At 46.1% G+C, this 18110-nt stretch overlaps 1 protein-coding gene across 6 annotated transcripts in view; it reads right to left on the reverse strand.

The window, feature by feature from the left end:
• Positions 1-18110, reverse strand: part of hivep2a (HIVEP zinc finger 2a) — a 96436-nt gene that overhangs the window by 6398 nt on the left and 71928 nt on the right. For all 6 annotated transcript variants that reach the window (XM_021611989.3, XM_021611988.3, XM_090242966.1 and 3 more), the window contains 3 exons: positions 15615-15796; positions 5459-5528; positions 214-5344 (listed from right to left, as the gene is read on the reverse strand). In XM_021611989.3, the coding sequence (XP_021467664.3) occupies positions 214-5103 (4890 nt within the window). In that variant the 5' untranslated portion in view covers positions 5104-5344; positions 5459-5528; positions 15615-15796. The remainder of the gene's footprint in view (positions 1-213; positions 5345-5458; positions 5529-15614; positions 15797-18110) is intronic.

An 18110-nucleotide genomic window follows, 5' to 3' on the forward strand; every position in this document is an offset into this window, starting at 1 on the left:
AAAAACACTTGATGGCAGATGTACTGGAATGTTGGCTTTAAAATAGACTTTTATCCCAGATTGGTTTCTAATATTGTAGGAGATTTCAAACTCTCTAAAGCATGCAAATTCTGAACCTTGAATACTTATTTAGTAACAAACCGTTAACCACCCATTAACCAATAAATACATTAACTATGAATAGATGGCATGCTGTATGTGACGTGTGATTACCTGTTCAAACTTCTGCTTCCAAGCAAGAGAGGACACAAGTTTTCCAGTCCTGGGTTGATACATAGCAGCCATCGTGTAGGTTTCTGTGTTCTTCCTCTGCTTGGAGCAGAGCAGGGCCAGAGTAGCCTTGGTGCTGAGGCTGAGAGGGTTGGGGTTGTAGGAGCTGACGCACCAGGAGCCATAGACAGAAGTCAGGGGAGTCGTCTGAGCGTTGTTTGGCTTGGTGTAATTCAGGAAGCACCAGCTGACACTGGTTGTCGTGCGAAGACTGGGGAACTGAAAGAACTGCTGAACGTCGGCCAGATCTGTGAGCATTAGAGTGCTTCCGGCAGCACCCCCACTCTGATTGGCAGCCAGCTGCACCAGCATGTTGACAGGTATCTTGCTGCCCATGAGTGGCTTGGCTTCCTCTGGAGTGTCACTGGAGGAGACCATGAACTGTGGGCTGCAGCTAGCCTCTGGGGTGGAGTCATCTACGTCCAGCTCCTCTGGGGACTCTCTGCCACCAGGGAAGTCCGTCACGATTTGCAGAGGGGGAGTGAAGCTGTCAGCTGGTGGCACATCAGGTATGTGAGGTGCGTTGGAACGCACTGGGATTTTGGTGGAGGGGAAGTCTGCTGGTGGGGAGGAGGACATCCTCTCCTGATCGTCCATTGAACCCTCGCTCTTCAGAGGGGCACACTTTGATAACTTGCCGCTGTCTTTCGAAGCACTCAGCTCGACAGCGCTCAGCTCCTTTACAATCTGACCGTACATCTTCTCCTCCTTGACCCGTTTCTGCTGTTTGGTCTCTATAAAGAGTTCCAGGCTACTGGCGGGTGATAGCATCCGCTTGCTTCCCCCAATACAGGAGGACGCATCCGTGGTGGAGATGGTTCCTGATGTCAACGACAGCGGAATTCCCGTGTTCAGTCTCCCGTGTTCAGTGTTCAGATCTGGAATATTCCACAGTGGATAACGTAGAGCTCCCTCAGACTGACCAAGGATCTGAGATAAATTGAAGCCAACGCCTTGCTTTGAAACAGTGCAACCTGTGGGTGAACTAGATGATACACTCTCTGAGCATATGACTCTTGCTGAATAAGTGCTCTGGCCATGGTTAGCTAAGAGTTGTGAAACACTTGTGTACATAACACTTCCGTAAGATGGCACTTGAGTCTGTATCCTAACGGGGACTAGCATACCTGGGAGAGATGACTGTGAACCTGCATTCTGAGTGGCGAAGATTGGCTGGACCTGTTGCAGGAGCACCGTGCTCTCGGTGAGGGCCACTTTAGACGGTAGAGATCCGTAATGCTGGGCCTGCGGGGAGGCTCTGGAGGGATACTGATAGTTCTGACTGATAGCACCGTCAGCTTTTGCATCGCATTGCTCCTGAATCTGCTGTAGCTGATTAAGAGGTGGGTTGGATTTCTGGATCATGTGTGGTAGACTAGGCTGTCTGATATGTAGTTTCTGTAACTGGTGTGGCTGGAAAGCCAGATGCTGCTTGTGTCTCTGTGTGGACTCGGGATGCCAGAACAGACCCGGCTGACATGGCAGGAAAGGCAGTGAAGCCAAGCTGTTCTGGAGTGAGGAGTATTGCATCGTTTCCTTGCTCATGAGCTCGTGACCTGGATGCTCTCCCTCAGATGACTGTTGACTTGGCAGACGAGATGACTTCTGGAACAGTGGTGAGTCGTCCTGGCTGTCCTCACTAATGCTCTGTTGCAGAAGATGATGATGTGACCCTCTCTTGGGTCTTGCTACTTCGCTGGCTGATGCACCGAGAGAACTTTGAGAGGATGGGGGGCTCTGCCAAGATGAAGGTCCATGGTCCGAGTGCTCTTGCTTGACAGTAATTTCGAGACCACCATGCTCATGCACCGCAGTCTCAGGGTAAACGCTGAGGGATGCCTGCCTTACTAGGTAGCCCCGTCTCCGATCTTTCATGGCTGATGCACTGGAGTAAACCTCTCCCTGTCTGGATGATGTTGAGAGGCTACCATAGTCGAAAGACTTGCTACGGATCTCTGGGATCTCGGTGGGCAGAGCGCTGGGAGCCTGTTCTGATGAGGAGCGTCGCATCTCCCTCTGCTGGTGATGGCCGGGGATAGTGAGAGAGTTTCCGCTGTACTCAGACTGCTTGCCAAAGTCCTCCTGCTTGGACGGTGACACAGACTTTAGGCTCTCTTCCCTGTCAAAGGACATAGAGAAGCTGGAGCTGTGGGACAGGTTGCTCTCCTGGCTGGGGCTCCTGGACAGGCTGGTGCAAGACTCAAAGCTGGACTCCCCAGAGGAGTGCTCCAGGTCTGCCAGACGCAGACGCTTCTTCTTAGGAGGCAGCTTCTCCGCAGGTAGCTGGGACAGTGTCTCACTCCTCTGGGGCCACTGGAACTCTTCAACGTGCTTCTCCGGCTCCTTGGTCGGTACATCAGGCTCTTTCTCTGGTTTGTCTGGCTCCTCTGTCACCCTGATTTCAGGCACTTGGATGTTAGGCTGACGTACCAGTTTGGGGGGCATGTGACAGGGCTGGTTGGATGAAACTAAATCACTGTTGCTTTGCTGCTGCAGCTCCATGCTCTCAGACCTCAGGATAAACTCTGGGCTCTGCACATCCTCTATGTTCTCTGTATCTGACTGCTCTGAGTATTGGCTGGAGGGTTTATCTTGCAGGTAGGCTGGGTGCTCGAAGGACTCTGACTTCTCAAAGGAGTTTGGCCTACTGAGTGAGTTGGTGTGCTGAATGACAGATATAACATTGCCAGCTGCCTTTCTGTCAGAGTCTGGGACTAGCACTACATCCTCTGAGCACATGCTACTACAGCATGTTTCAAAACTGTCTGATTGGCTATGTGCACTGTACATAGATCCCATGGATCCCTTTCCAGTAGGTGTCCCCCTTGAACCCTCTTGACTACCTTGTTTTGAATCATAATCTCTGACCATATCTACTGAGCCACTACAACTACTGTCGTACTGGACAGGGCCATCCTCCTCATCTCCTACACTCTTTTCCTTCCTGCGTTTACGAGTGGCAATCTCTGTCATTCCCCCTTTAGTACCATATGGGCTGTATGCTGTATGCTCTGGCACCACAGGACTGCGCTCCCCTAGCTTTAATGCCACGGATGGGGCTGCGTTCTTGGGAACGTGTCCATAGGTTTCATAGTCGCCATGCCCTTCATGTGCTGAATGCTCAAAAGCTGCCTGTCTCCTAAGCCTCCTCAGACCGGCAGCACCCGGGTAGAAGACATCATCAGAGGTCATCATCTCGTCGAAGGAGTGGCTCACTCTTATCCCCGGTGGGACGTTGAGGTTGGTCGGGGAGGATGTTGGCATTGAGTTACTCCTAATGAGTGTCCCTGAATCAGAAGGAGTCTCTAGTAGACCTGTGTTGCTTTGGCAAGGGCCTGTGGGATACTGCTTAGGGTCAACACCTGCTAATAGTTGCACTTCACCGCTATCATTTCGGAAAAAAATATGATCCTCAGATATCTTCCCCATTACTATGTTAGTGTCTTGGCCAACAGTGGCCATGCCTACTGCAATGGATTGTCTAGATCTAGCAGAGTTAGGTTTGTAATACCAAGTCCGACCAAACATGATCTCCTCATAGGACTTTGCGTTTGTGTTGGGAGGGCTGATCTGTTGCTCTGCACTCTCTGAACGGGAGAAGTAGCCCGAGTCTGTGCTGCCTTTGCTGTGTGGACTCAGAAGGTTCAGGGACTGCTGGGACTGCTGGTCTGAGTCCTGTGATCCCTTCTTCTCTGTCAGTCTCAGAGCCAGTCTCTGTTTGATAGTGGGAGAGTCATCCACGCGGCCAACCTGGGAGCTGATGTGAGAAGCCTTGAGGTCCGTGAATGGGGGGCACTCCAATGCTGTTGGTGGGACCCCTTGTTTTGGGACAATTAGGATAGGCACTTTCATGGAAGCCATAGCTAGCTCCTCAGCTGAGTCAGCATATGCCGGCTCCCTACCCTTCTCCATTGTGCTTTTGTCCATCTCAAATGATATCTGGGGAATAGGGCTGCATTTGTCCATTAACATGGAGGCCTCTGCAGTTTCCTCGTCGGTGTCTGTGCTCTGTTCACCGTCTGAGTGTACTTCCGTCTCTCCCACTGAGGATGCCTGATCCATGTCTGTGCGTGAAACTGCCAGTTCGGAGAATGGGACTAGTCCTGCTTTGATGGCATGGGCATGAGATTTCCTGTGTTTGTACAAATTACTCTTGGTTTTAAATGAGAACCCACAGGGGACACAAGGGTAGGGGCGTTCCCCAGTGTGTGAACGAATGTGCTTCTTCAGCACGCTGGGTTTAGCACAAGCCCTTCCACAGTAGTGGCAGATATACTTCCCTGGCTTCTTGGGTTTCTGCTCCTTCTTGTATCCCTCTTCTGGTGGCTCCGGCCCTGACTGGGAATACTGGCCAAAAGAACTGGGTAAACTGGGAGATTTCTGACGAGGGAAAACTCCATGGGCACGGGAGTGTCCAGGGAATATGTCGTCGGATGGGAGCTGTCCAGCGAAGGGCCAGGCATGGGCCTCCAGACCGGGCTGTGGCTTGGCTCCGGACAGGAAGCGCTCTTGCATGGGCTGTTGTGGGTACGGTTGTGGTAGCTGGTAGGAGTAAGTACGAGGGAAAGCCTGTGCGTACTGACTATCTTGAGATGACTGACCCATTGCAGTTGATAGCAGCTTCCCAGAGCCATACTTTCGTGCTGAGCCAGTAATATTGCTGCCACTGGCACCACTTTGAAGGATTTCGCGATGCGAGTGCCTCTTTTCCTCCGGGTCAGCAAAAGTGCTTCTTTTTGTGCCAGCTGAGGGCTCAGAGACCCACTTCCTTTGTAGCTTCTCCCGGGGATCCTTGGTGCATTTTGGTCCAGCAGCAGATTCACGTGGCTCCATTGTCCCGCTAGACGTCAGTTGGGTTTCTCAAAGGTCAAATGTCAGATGCTGTCACACCTGGAGATCTTAAACAAAGGGGCCTTCCATTGCTGAAGTTGTTGGGTTGTTCCACATTTGAGTCACGAAGATCCTCTATAGTCTGCATCAGAACACTTTCTTTCTGTCAATCATACTGTAGACTTGCTAACATCCCTCCAATTTTCTGTCCAATTCATTAAATGTATGAAGATCTTTTCGTGATCTGAAAACGTAAACAGAATATATATATATATATATATATAAATGCCATGTACTGTAAAATAAGACATGATCTTAAAAATCCTGATTGGGTACATATTTATTATTGAACACTTACCGGTCTTAAAAAAAAAATGCTTGTTGATTTCTCTCTTTTTACAACTTCCAAAAGAATCTTCACTTAAGACCTGGAGAGAGGAGAGAGAAATAATTCAGTGATTGAAACAAAACACTCACTGAGAAGTCACTGTTAATAACTTATGTCTCTAGGATTTTCCTCCATTTTCAAATAAATGAATCCCAGTTCGGTCATCTATATTCTCATGTACAGTGGCATGTAGTACAAAGAGTACAGTGCTAAACTAGACTGAAGTTGACTGAGTGTAGTTTCAAACTGAACCACCCCCTCTTGCTAACAGTGAGTCATCAGTACCAAATAGGCCCACGTAGTTCCTAAAAGACACAGAAACTATAAATAAACATTTGTTGTTCTATTTCCGAGTGTTAACGTACAGAAACCACACCAACACCTGAATACAGAATGAACTCCAGTTTCTGAGGCTAACATGCTGAACCTGCAAGTCTATGCTGTGTATTTCCTGATTTCAGTTTTTTTTCTCTGATTGCGACAGACACACACACACACAAGGCCCCTTTGCTCTGGCGCTGCTGGGGTAAGAGCACGAAAGCTGTGTGACGCGGGTGTCTGGAGGCCAACGTGAGAACTAAAAATAGCCCGGCAGAAAACCACTGGTATTTTTAGCACCGGAAATATTTACTTTTGGTCCCGTTTTTGTTTTCATTCTCTTCAATGCTGTTACACAAAAGGAATGTGTGCAAACACCAGAGGGGTACACTACAAAGCAGGTTCAAGGAGCTAGCCAGCTAACTTTGGATTTGTTTTTTTTAAAGAAGCTTGAAAATCGGCATGGTCTAATTGATTCAACAAACAAAAAAGCATATCTAACTTGAACTTTTTTAATGAACCACCAAATCAACAGTCATTTCTGGTCGCTTATCAAAGTTAGCTGACTAACTTTGATCCAAGCTTTCTAGTATACCCCTCTGCACATCCCATAAGCCCTCTGTGGAAGCCTGAGTTTCGCAACTACAGTTTCGCAACTACAGTATAAGTGGTTGGATGGAGGTTTGTTACAGGCCAGAGCCCCTTTCTGTAAATATCACCAACAATATCGTAAAACACCCATATATGTTTCAATTAAATCAAAAGCCAAATGTGTATGTTTCAAAACAGCCATGTTTTGCTACGTTTAAAAATAGGAAAATACAGAAAGCAGTCTCAATTGAAACACACCTGCATGAACAGGTGTTGATACCAACTTAATGAAATGCGCTTGATTGACAGCTTTGTAAAGATAACGTAGATATAGATACATTCTGAGAGAGATATTCAGAGAGGAATAATAAATAACAAAGATGTCCAAACCTAAAGTACTTGTACCTGCCTCTTAACTCCTCCTAGCTTATTTTCACAAAATATGTTCTCAATTGCTAGTATTTTGTGAAATAAGGGTCAACTGACGCAACTGAGCTTCGTGATACCAGAGCAAACCTATCACTGAGTGGAAAAGAGCAATCTGTCTAAGCTGGAGTCAGTTTCATATATCACACTTAATGGCGGCCACGTTGGCACACCCCTCGCCCCCTCTCCCCTCTCCACAATTGGGAGCATCTCCTTCCTTTAATGAATCTTTCTAGCTCTGCTGCTGGGCACCAGGGATGTGGATGCAATGCTGATAAACAGAAACGTATCTCTTGTTAATCTATACAGATCTGCTACCATGGTGCCGAAGCAGAAGCTTACCATTTTGTAAATCAAAGAAAAAGTATTGAATGGGTTATATAAAGTGCTATTCATCCCAACTAAAACCCTGCCCTATTTTCTGATTGAGTGTGGGTGAGAATATTCATTGGCATCCGTTTCAAGTGGAGTACCTGGAGGAAGTGTGCGTGGGACAGTGACAGAGGCAGTGTGTCAGGGACACTTCGCTCTATAGAAACGGAACATCCTCAAAGATATAAACAGAAACCCTCCACTGGATGATTCAAGCATTTTATGTAACATCTCCATAGTCCAACAGTACATCATCTGATATGATGGCCCTCTGCCAACAACTGATGCCCCTGATAAAGCAGACATTTTTATTATACAGTCCACCAGCCCCTACAGTAAGTTTCTGCACGCATTCACGAGCACACACACACATCAAGCCATGCACTACATATACCTCCATCAACCCCTCCTCCCCCGGAGGTATGCATAATGCGGGAGGACAGAACGCTGAGAGAGAGCCTCTGCCCACCTTCGGCCCAGTTCTGGTTTCTGACTAGGGATCTACGGGGAGTGTAGGAGGCTGCTAGCCTGGGGCAGTGCCATGCCCTATACACTGACGCACATCTCCATTGTGAAAAGATCAAACCTTACAGAGGCCCTTTAACTCTAGCAAAATATGTCCTCTTTCCAAAGCAGGGATTAGGTATTGAGCGTTTTTTGGGCAGGCAGATTCAGGAGAGAGGATTATAGAATGTTGTGCTATTTTGTGTGTCAATCACTTATGTGTGGCAGCCATAGTTATCCTTAAACCATTTGGCCAGCCAAGATGCCACATACCAATTTGAAGTGCTTGGAATTCCTTTCAACACTGAAATAGAGAATAGAGTGAATCCCGTTTTATTTTTCCCTCCCTCAAATACCAACATCTGAAGTTAAAATGAACCATGACGCCATATTTCTCCTTGTCCAACCAAAAGTTCAATGCAGAACAAGAGCACTGTATATAAATACACAAACAAAATAGTGTAAATAAACGTCTTAATAACAGTCTCTAACACTGTTATTATCGACTGCTCTGCTGTTTTAGACCTGCCAGCATTACATGTTATAACACAAATAGAGACAATTCAATCAACCTCATCTGCTTCCAGTCCCATCTCTCTTACAGAGTTTGGCAATTCAAAAATGTGTGTAATTCCTCTAGAAACAAAGGTTAGTCACATGGGCAGACGCTTGTGTGCTTTGGTTATCGCTTAAACCAGAGGGCCATTCGATTAGCACAGTGGCCTAATTCAGTGGCCCGTCTGTGGGGTTGACTGTGACACACCCACCAGCGTGCGGTCGCGGTGGCGTGTTTTTAGGGCTCCGGTTACCCCCTTTTGTTTGTCCTCCTGGTGACATCACATTCACGACAGCCATGTAGGCAGGCACACACACACACACAGGCCGTTTCTGATTTCCCTGAGCAGAAACAGGCACAGTTTCTTGTACTTTCCAGGGCAGACTCTGAATAATTCAAGGCATTGCTAATTGTTTCCATTCAGTAATTACAGAGTTTATGGTAGTCCTGCCTAGAAGTGCATCATGGTCAGTACCTCAGCCTCAGGAGGCCTAATGAGACCCCCAACTGAAACCTCTTATTTATTTATCTGTGTGTTGGCTTGTTTCATTTTCTTTCTTTGTTTTTTCCCTCTGGCTTTTATGGGAAGATAGAACTGGCATAGAAACACATACATATCTGCATGCTATCGTTTCTTTATCTTTCCTTACAGTGGGAATGAGAGGGGAGCTGGGTCGGTGTGCTGTGGTCTTTGTTCCAGCTATCCAGCTCATTAGGGATGGAGGCAACTTTAACAGCTCCAACTGGCTTTATCAACTGCTAGCTGTGGGAAAATGTGAAAGGGCTCTGAAAATAGATTGAGGCAAGGCTCGTACAAATAAAGTATTGTGTGTTTTAGGCGCATCTGTCTCAACGTTGCCTTTCACCTGAACGGGTTCAGGGAATTATTCACAATGTGCTGTATTCAGAATCACTTGGTTCTCAAATGGACTGCATGTACATCATTGACAGACCACACATGTTTGTGTGACTATAGAAAGGACTGAATCAACTGTATTAATGATGCGGTCTTGGACACACTTCTCGGTTCTGTTCAGTTGCAGGTTCATTTGTGGCTCTAAAGGTGAACAAAAAGTAGCTTGCATGGTCTTCACCAGTCTGTATCGTGTATCAATATATTTCATATTGACCATGACTAAAATAGAATGGAATACAAACATCAGCAAAACAAAGCACTATAAATAAAGGCCCCTCGGCCCGCCACGGGAAAAATCTTTGAAACAGAAAATATCCCTGAATCTTATTGAAATCCCAGCAATAACTATTTTCACACTTAAACTTAACTCCCAGCAGCTTGGGTTTTGACAGCATGTGACAGCACCATTTGCACAGCCAGCAGGTTTGGGGTGTGATTTTATCCCCTGTAAGCAGGTTCTGTGGATGTATCACCCAGGCTGTTTGCAAGTCAGCCCCCGGGAGTGTCATATTGACTCCTCATTAGGAGCCCAAAGATGAAGCACAGCCTGGAGCCGGGAGAGACTGCAGCTGGGAGATACTGCAGTCTGAGACTGTGAAGAGGCAGAACGCAACAGGCTGAAAAACCAGGGGAGAGAGAGAGAGACCATCCATCGCTCAAACAGGTCCAGATGATCAGCAGAGCCAGTTTGGCCTCACAGAGCAACACTAAAATTACAACTACAGTGTACAGTGTATTATAGAAATGTATAGGATGGTATGTGTGAATGGGCTATGTCTATAGCATGATGGGATGGATATTTTGTTTCGGGACAAACTCTCTACTGATTAAACTACTAGGTACAGGATTCAGACAAGAATCCTATCCAAACAGGCATCCATCCTGTCATATCCAGGTCTATATTTCCAGCAGCAAGTAGGAGGTTTAGCTAGGCAGTTGAATAGGATGGGAGGAGATATTTTTAACGTAGAGGATGTGTGTGTGTGAGTGGTGAAAAGAGAGAGCTGCGCTCTGCGTAGGTGAGAGGTTTCGGCTATTCTCATTCAGACTGGCTGAGGTGAGGAGTGTGGGTGACACTTCCTGTGTGAGGAACAAGCCTGAATTCTATGCAGCAGGGTGACCAAACTTATGAATTGGCGTTACGAAAGAGGCTGGTTACACAAGCTGGCTAGGCGGCTGGTCGCTCGCTCTGCTCGGGTCACCTCGACTCTCCGTCTGTGTGGGGTGAGAGTAGGAAGATGGACGTTCAATAGGCATAGCAAACCACACCTTAAATTGATGTGTGAACTGTGCGCAGCCCTGCAAAAGGTACAAGCAATATGATAGTTGTTCAACCTTTACCTCTGACAGGCCAGGTGGAAATTCTTGCTTCTATTTGCCTTTGTTGTTGTGAGATACCACAAACACATTTGGCATTGAACAAGTAAACATCATCCAGCAACTAATTCTAAACATATCGACGTTACAAAAATCTGGGCGCTGGGTTGTCTCTTAACAAATCGCTGTGTGCCAAATCTTCACTGGGCCATGACACCGGCCATTAAATAAGACAGCCCCCATGCCTGATGATGTTACTGCTGATTGTGATGAATGTTATCTGCTCATCTAAGAATTCTGGGCCATTATGAACAAGTCATCTACAGTAGGAGCACCGGCTATAAACACTATCTCTGTCCATGGTGCGGAGCTAGTCAGACACTCAGGCCAACAGCACACACCTCACCTCACAGACACTTGCCCCAAAGACACCGTTTGCTCATTTGTTTATGAGCTTTTGATTGGTGCATCCATCCAGTGTCTGATCTGACCTCTCCCTGGCTCTCTCCCAGAGGACATTAGTCAGTTCTAGAGACTAGGAGCAGAGCTGTCTGTTGGTGTTGAGTAAAGGACTACAATACAGAGCTTTCTGTTGGTGTTGAGTAAAGGACTACAACAGAGCTGTCTGTTGGTGTTGAGTAAAGGACTACAACAGAGCTGTCTGTTGGTGTTGAGTAAAGGACTACAACAGAGCTGTCTGTAGGTGTTGAGTAAAGGACTACAACAGAGCTGTCTGTAGGTGTTGGGTAAAGGACTACAATACAGAGCTGTCTGTAGGTGTTGGGTAAAGGACTACAACACAGAGCTGTCTGTAGGTGTTGGGTAAAGGACTACAACACAGAGAAGATGCTGTTCATACTCTGAGAGTCCAGTATTATGTGTTTGGTTGTATGTGCAGAAGAAGCTAAAGGGGTATATGTACAGTGCAACCGGTTTGGCCATGCCACCAGCCCAACGCCTCATCTTGAAGATGAATTAGCCCAGAATCATCTGTGGACTTTGGACAGGCTTGATAGGGAACAGAGCGTGACATCATTTCCCCAGACAAGCCAGTCCATGAGCCTGAGCCTGAGTAGACACACACACACACACACACACACACACACACACACACACACACACACACACACACACACACACACACACACACACACACACACACGCGCATACACACACACACAATATCACACCAGCACACAATTGTCCTCCTTCTCACTCTCTTTCTCTCCCTCCCTCTCTTTCTCTCCTCATCCTCCTCTATCAGTGAGAGGCCTAATATGGGGTGCTGGGAGAGTTCAGTGGTCTGAGCATAGTGATTGGGGTGTCGAGCCAAAAGGCCGGGCCGGGCCCCCGCAGGCTGAGAGCCATTTAGAGAGGGAAAATCAGCTCCTTTCAACATGAGGTCATGCTTAATGCAACGGGAACTCTGGCGGCCTCGCCAGTGTCCCCAGCCTGATATACAGTTACCAATCAAACAAGTGGCCAGACGGACACAGACAAAAGGGAGAGGCAGTAAGTGTCGCCATGCTAAGGTCCTAGGGAGGCTAGGTTGAGGGAGGGAGGGAGGGGAAGGGAGGGACTGTGGGACACTCTGGGAGACCAACTGTGGGACAGGGCTGGGTAATTGAAAACGGCATAGAGGAAAACACCTCTCGCTGTGTCTGTGTACCGGCCCTCTGCTCTGAGATGCTCCAACAGGCATTTCTGCAGACTGCTGCAATGTTAGAAAGAACAACAACAAGAACAGCAGCATGCAGCCAGGTTTGAGGATTTTTCTCCTGGAGGTGGTAACGGCTAAACATGCATGCTGAGTGCATTGTGGGATAAACCATGTGACCCAGCGTTGACTCTCTATGTTGTTGGAGGTGCAATTATGGGATTTCTCCAGCTAAGCAGCAGAACCAAGTATCCCTAGTTAATTCATGCTCCACAGCTGTAGACGGTTAATGTACATGTTTCCATTTAGCCCTGGATGAAACACATCACATCCTTTCTCTGGAAGGAAAAAGAAGGAGAATGAAGAAAAAAGTCCAGGATAAAAAAAGAAAAGGGCTTCATGTCGGTCTTAATTGTCTATGGAAAGACGGTCATATTTTCCACCGCGTAAGTTCCACCGGGTAAGCTTGAAACCATTACCGAGCCAGCCTTCATTACATTTTCCACAACATTTTGCAGAAATGACAGGAAGCAGCTGGAATGGTACTGATTAATTGTCTTCCTTACTTACAACACCATGCTTCATTGAAAGCCCACCGTCTTTTCACCTACAGTAGAACTTCATGAGGTAGTCTGAACTTTATATCAACATAAAATGGGCGACCAGCAGTTAACCTTTAAAACCATGTAACTGTAGGAAAGAGGGACGCTTCCTTACGGACATTTCAGCTGTGACTATCTTGGATGGAGGATTAACACAGGTTTAATTAAGCCTGGAAGCTCATCACGTGACATTGAACAAGTAAGCTTTCACTACCCTCCATGTCCCCCCTTCCTCCCCATCAACATACCCCTCCTCCCCCACACAGATCCCTCCCAGCTCTCAAAGTTGAGGTATTCTATTCCTAATATATACTGCACACCATGGGGACCCCAAGATATCAAACAAGGCGTTGTACTATATATCAAACAAGGTGTTGTACTATATATCAAACATGGTGTTGTACTATATATCAAACAGGGTGTTGTACTATATATCAAACAGGGCATTGTACTATATATCAAACAGGGCGTTGTACTATATATCAAACAGGGTGTTGTACTATATATCAAACAGGGCGTTATACTATATATCAAACAGGGCGTTGTACTATATATCAAACAGGGCGTTGTACTATATATCAAACAGGGCGTTGTACTATATATCAAACAGGGCGTTGTACTATATATCAAACAGGGCGCTGTACTATATATCAAACAGGGCGTTGTACTATATATAAAACAGGGCGTTGTACTATATATCAAACAGGGCGTTGTACTATATATCAAACGGGTGTTGTACTATATATCAAACAGGGTGTTGTACTATATATCAAACAGGGCATTGTACTATATATCAAACAGGGCGTTGTACTATATATCAAACAGGGCGTTGTACTATATATCAAACAGGATATTGTACTATATATCAAACAGGGCGTTGTACTATATATCAAACAGGGCGTTGTACTATATATCAAACAGGGTGTTGTACTATATATCAAACAGGGCGTTGTACTATATATCAAACAGGGCGTTGTAGTATATATCAAACAGGGCGTTGTACTATATATCAAACAGGGTGTTGTACTATATATCAAACAGGGTGTTGTGCTATATATCAAACAGGGTGTTGTACTATATATCAAACAGGGTATTGTACTATATATCAAACAGGGTATTGTACTATATATATATCAAACAGGGTGTTGTACTATATATCAAACAGGGTATTGTACTATATATATATCAAACAGGGTGTTGTACTATATATCAAACAGGGTGTTGTACTATATATCAAACAGGGTGTTGTACTATATATCAAACAGGGTGTTGTACTATATATATATATATATATATCAAACAGGGTGTTGTACTATATATCAAACAGGGTGTTGTACTATATATCAAACAGGGTATTGTACTATATATCAAACAGGGTGTTGTACTATATATCAAACAGGGTGTTGTATTATATATCAAACAGGGTATTGTACTATATATCAAACAGGGTATTGTACTATATATCAAACAGGGTATTGTAATATATATCAAACAGGGTATTGTACTATATATCAAACAGGGTATTGTAATATGCCACTGGGTAAATCCAGTGGAACAGTATACCTCATAACCTCCAAGTATTTAAACTGCTGCGAGCTCTATAAAGACAAGTTGAAGGCAAAACAAGAAGGGGAGGCCGTGATCCTGGTGGACGAGACTGGTGGATGAGAGGAGGACAAAGTCAAACATCTGCCACCGATGTGCCTCCCTGCCTGGTCCAACCAGGGTCGCACCCTAGACCAAATCAATTACTCTAGTCACTGTCCAAAGTTAACAGCCCTGCTTATGGTGAGTATACCATCATGAGCCGGGTGTCTAACCCACTGACACTGCCTACCATAGACAACACTGTAAAGGGATAATAATTGCACACAGCAAGGATCCGTAGTTCAGACTCCTGGCAATGTACACATCGGGATATCTAGCACAAATGTTACCAAGTGTATGGGAGTGAATGGGCTAGTCGAATGGGTTTCCCATTCCCAGAGAGGAGAGAGAAGGGAGAGGAGAGAGGAGAGAGGAGAGAGAAGGGAGAGGAGGGAGAGGGGAGAGGAGGGAGAGGAGAGAGGAGGGAGAGGAGAGAGAAGGGAGAGGAGAGAGGAGGGAGAGGAGAGAGAAGGGAGAGGAGAGAGGAGGGAGAGGGGAGAGGAGAGAGGAGAGAGAAGGGAGAGGAGAGAGGAGGGAGAGGAGAGAGAGGAGGTAGACAGAGGAGAGGAGAGAGGAGAAGGAGGAGAGGAGAGGTGTGAGCTGGAGGAGGTATGACAGGTGGAATATGATCTAGATGAAAGGTGACAGAATAATTCAGGGCATTAGATGGGGAGTCAGTGGGGAGTAGGGCAGAGAGGACCACTGACTAGATAAACACACAGCCATGACCAATTGTGCATAAACACATAATTGAGAAATAAGCAAAACACATTGTCTGCTTCCTGGTGGTACTGCAAAGTCCCAAATGTTATTCTGTACTTATACTCACCTATTGAACAGCCAGTAAATCATGAGCAATATTTGTATCACCTTTATCATGAGTCAACCACAGCCCGTAGATCAGATAGCATCAGGCCTGTCCTTTTATCTCCCATCTGCTAGCACGCAGCTAAAGCTAACACACACACCTGAGACAAGGTGTCTGTTCCTAACATTCCCCTTATTTCCATTCTAAACACATGCACTCCTGACTCCTGTGTGTGTGTGTGTGTGTGTGTGTGTGTGTGTGTGTGTGTGTGTGTGTGTGTGTGTGTGTGTGTGTGTGTGTTCGTGTGTGGTTGTGTTAAGAGTGAGCGTGAGTGTGTGTGTGTATGTGTGTGAGAGTGTTATGAGTGAGCGTGTGTGCGTGTATGTGTGTGAGTGTGTGTGTGTACAGTTACCTGCGTGATCTCAGAGGACTTGAGGTGGTGATTGAGCCTGGCACTATTTAGGGGTCTTCGGTCCGCTTGGTTGGGTGCAAGGTGGGGTGGTCGCTGGGTCAGGCTGGTGGGAGGAGGGTGAGGAGTGGGGGTTCAGAGATCAGGATGACCCCTCGGCCAGGGTGCGGAGATGACACAGACCACTAGAGAGAAACAGCAAGAAGAGAACCATTTATACACCTGCTGATGTCATAAAAATAAAAACCTGCCATAGAAAATCCAATAGACTGGTTCGGAATGGGCCAATGAATCAAACCAATTTTATCGTCGCTCTATCAATCTGCTTTTATTATTTAACAAAGTTTCAGCACTTTGGTCGGGCTCCATATGGTTAATGGAACACCACCTGCCAAAACGGTCCCAGAGGGGTCCTCAGACAATTGAGGCATACTGCCGAGTCATAGGGATAAGTTCATTATCCCAGATATACTACTGGGAAGAGAAGTATGGTCTCATACTGACAAAACACCCTCTCGGATTCAAGCAAACACAAGGACAGACACCTTGTATTATGTCCCTCTCTCCCGCACACTATTGTGTGTATTGGCGTCAAGTATAGAACAGAAAAAGCACGTGTCATTTTACAGGAGGTCCATGTCAGCCTCTCCCATTAGAAGGACGACAGCTTTTGACATTTGGTATGGCGCTGTCACCGTGATGGTGTTGTATGGTACAATGAGCTCATATTTCATGGGATATCTAAGGTATGATGCAAAATGGAGAAATTGCCTGATAGAGCTAAGCTGTAACAATAGGCCTGAGCTCTTTCTACCATACATATCTCCCTCTGTTAGGAGAGGGTCGAATTGATGCTCTCTTTTCCAACCTGACAGCACCTGACAAATAAGACAAATGTTATCGGCGTAAAAGAGGAGCGGGCATAATTAGGTTGGTTGTTAATCTAAAGGACGGTGAGAGAGAGCGAGAGAACTTTCTTTCATCATCCTCCATGAAAATGCCAGCGTGAAACTCTGCTCGATCCATCCATTACCTCCTCGGCCTCGCTGACAAATCACAGATATTAAATTACCAGAGACCCAGGGAGCCAAGGCAACTGAAATATGGGAGAGGAGACACTATCTTTGTCTAATTCTCTTCCTCTCATCCTTTCCCTTTCTCTCCTCCTCTTTCTTTCTTTCTTTCTCCTTCTCTCCTTTTCTCTCTCGCACTCTTTTCCTTTCTTTCTCGCTATCTGTAGTTTTCTCTCTCCCCTCTTTCTCTCTCACCCCATTTCTCTCTCTGACCACAGACTCGGCCCACCCTTCAGGGAGAGGGAAGATGTAATCCCATTGCTATGGTAAGGCCCCAGCCCTCGGCCCACTGGCTGGGTCTGATGCATGGACGCATTTCAATGTGGTTTCGCAATAAAAGGGACCTCTCCCTGATTAAATACAGTACGGAGAGAGGCCTAACAAAGAACACTGGCCATAGTAAACTGAACTCAACCGCTCTGTGTTCCTCCATTAGATATGTGTTTTTATCCAGGACAGGGGTGGTATACTGGGCTGTTCATCTATTTTTACCTCAGAACCCCTTTCAACTGCACTGGATAATACATGATTCATAGATGCAGGCATTCTGAGAGGAAGCTGTGAAGTGGTCTATTCCTGATGGCAGGTAAGGTTGTTTTTCGAGATGTTCTCCTGGTCTTTATTTCGCTCTCTCTCTGACTCAGGATGCTGTGACTCAGACTTATGTAAGCTATGCCAGGCCAGAGGGCAGAGAGCAGGGGGCCAGGTTGCCCATCTCTGTGTGTCTCTATGAGTCTACCTCCTCTAGTAAGGTAGAATATTACCTCAGTTCGTCTGACCTAAGCCTGCTGGGCAGGGGTCCTTTGAGGCAAGAGGCAAGATAACCCTTAACCTTTCCATGGGGATGCATCCTAATCTGCAGTACAACTCTCTCAGCAACAAAAGAGCATAGGTTAGCTAGCTTAAATCTAGCTATGTCAAATTCCACGCCCTGCTCCAATGCATGATTCCACCAGAAACAAAAATGAAGACATACTATCCTCTCTTTCACACAATGTAAATCGATGTCCAAAAACGACAGTACAGTACAGCTAACCGGATCGACATGCCTAATGTACCGCCATGAACTGTTGCACAGTGTCTCAGAACACCAATAGATGACTTCAAGTTCATCACCAATAATTAAAAAGTGTTTCATTAATGTTTCTTATCCTCTTGGTAATAAGTCAAATCATGATCTATGACAGATTATGGCACATTACGGAACTTGCCATGACTCAAAAGTAAAACAGTTGGCTAGCAACCAAGTACAGTATGCTATTGAGACACCAATACATGTATCTTAACACTAATGTCATTAGTCATAATTATAAATATCTATCATGGGTGTTATGTCAGGGTAATAAAAATGATAGTGTAGGGGTTGGGACTCTAACTTGTCCCACAGAACTCACTCAGAGATTGCTGCTCAGCCTAGAGGATTAGG

The sequence above is a fragment of the Oncorhynchus mykiss genome, chromosome 8, assembly GCF_057628025.1.
Source record: "Oncorhynchus mykiss isolate SJ-2025 chromosome 8, ASM5762802v1, whole genome shotgun sequence".
Classification (NCBI taxonomy): Eukaryota; Metazoa; Chordata; class Actinopteri; order Salmoniformes; family Salmonidae; genus Oncorhynchus; species Oncorhynchus mykiss.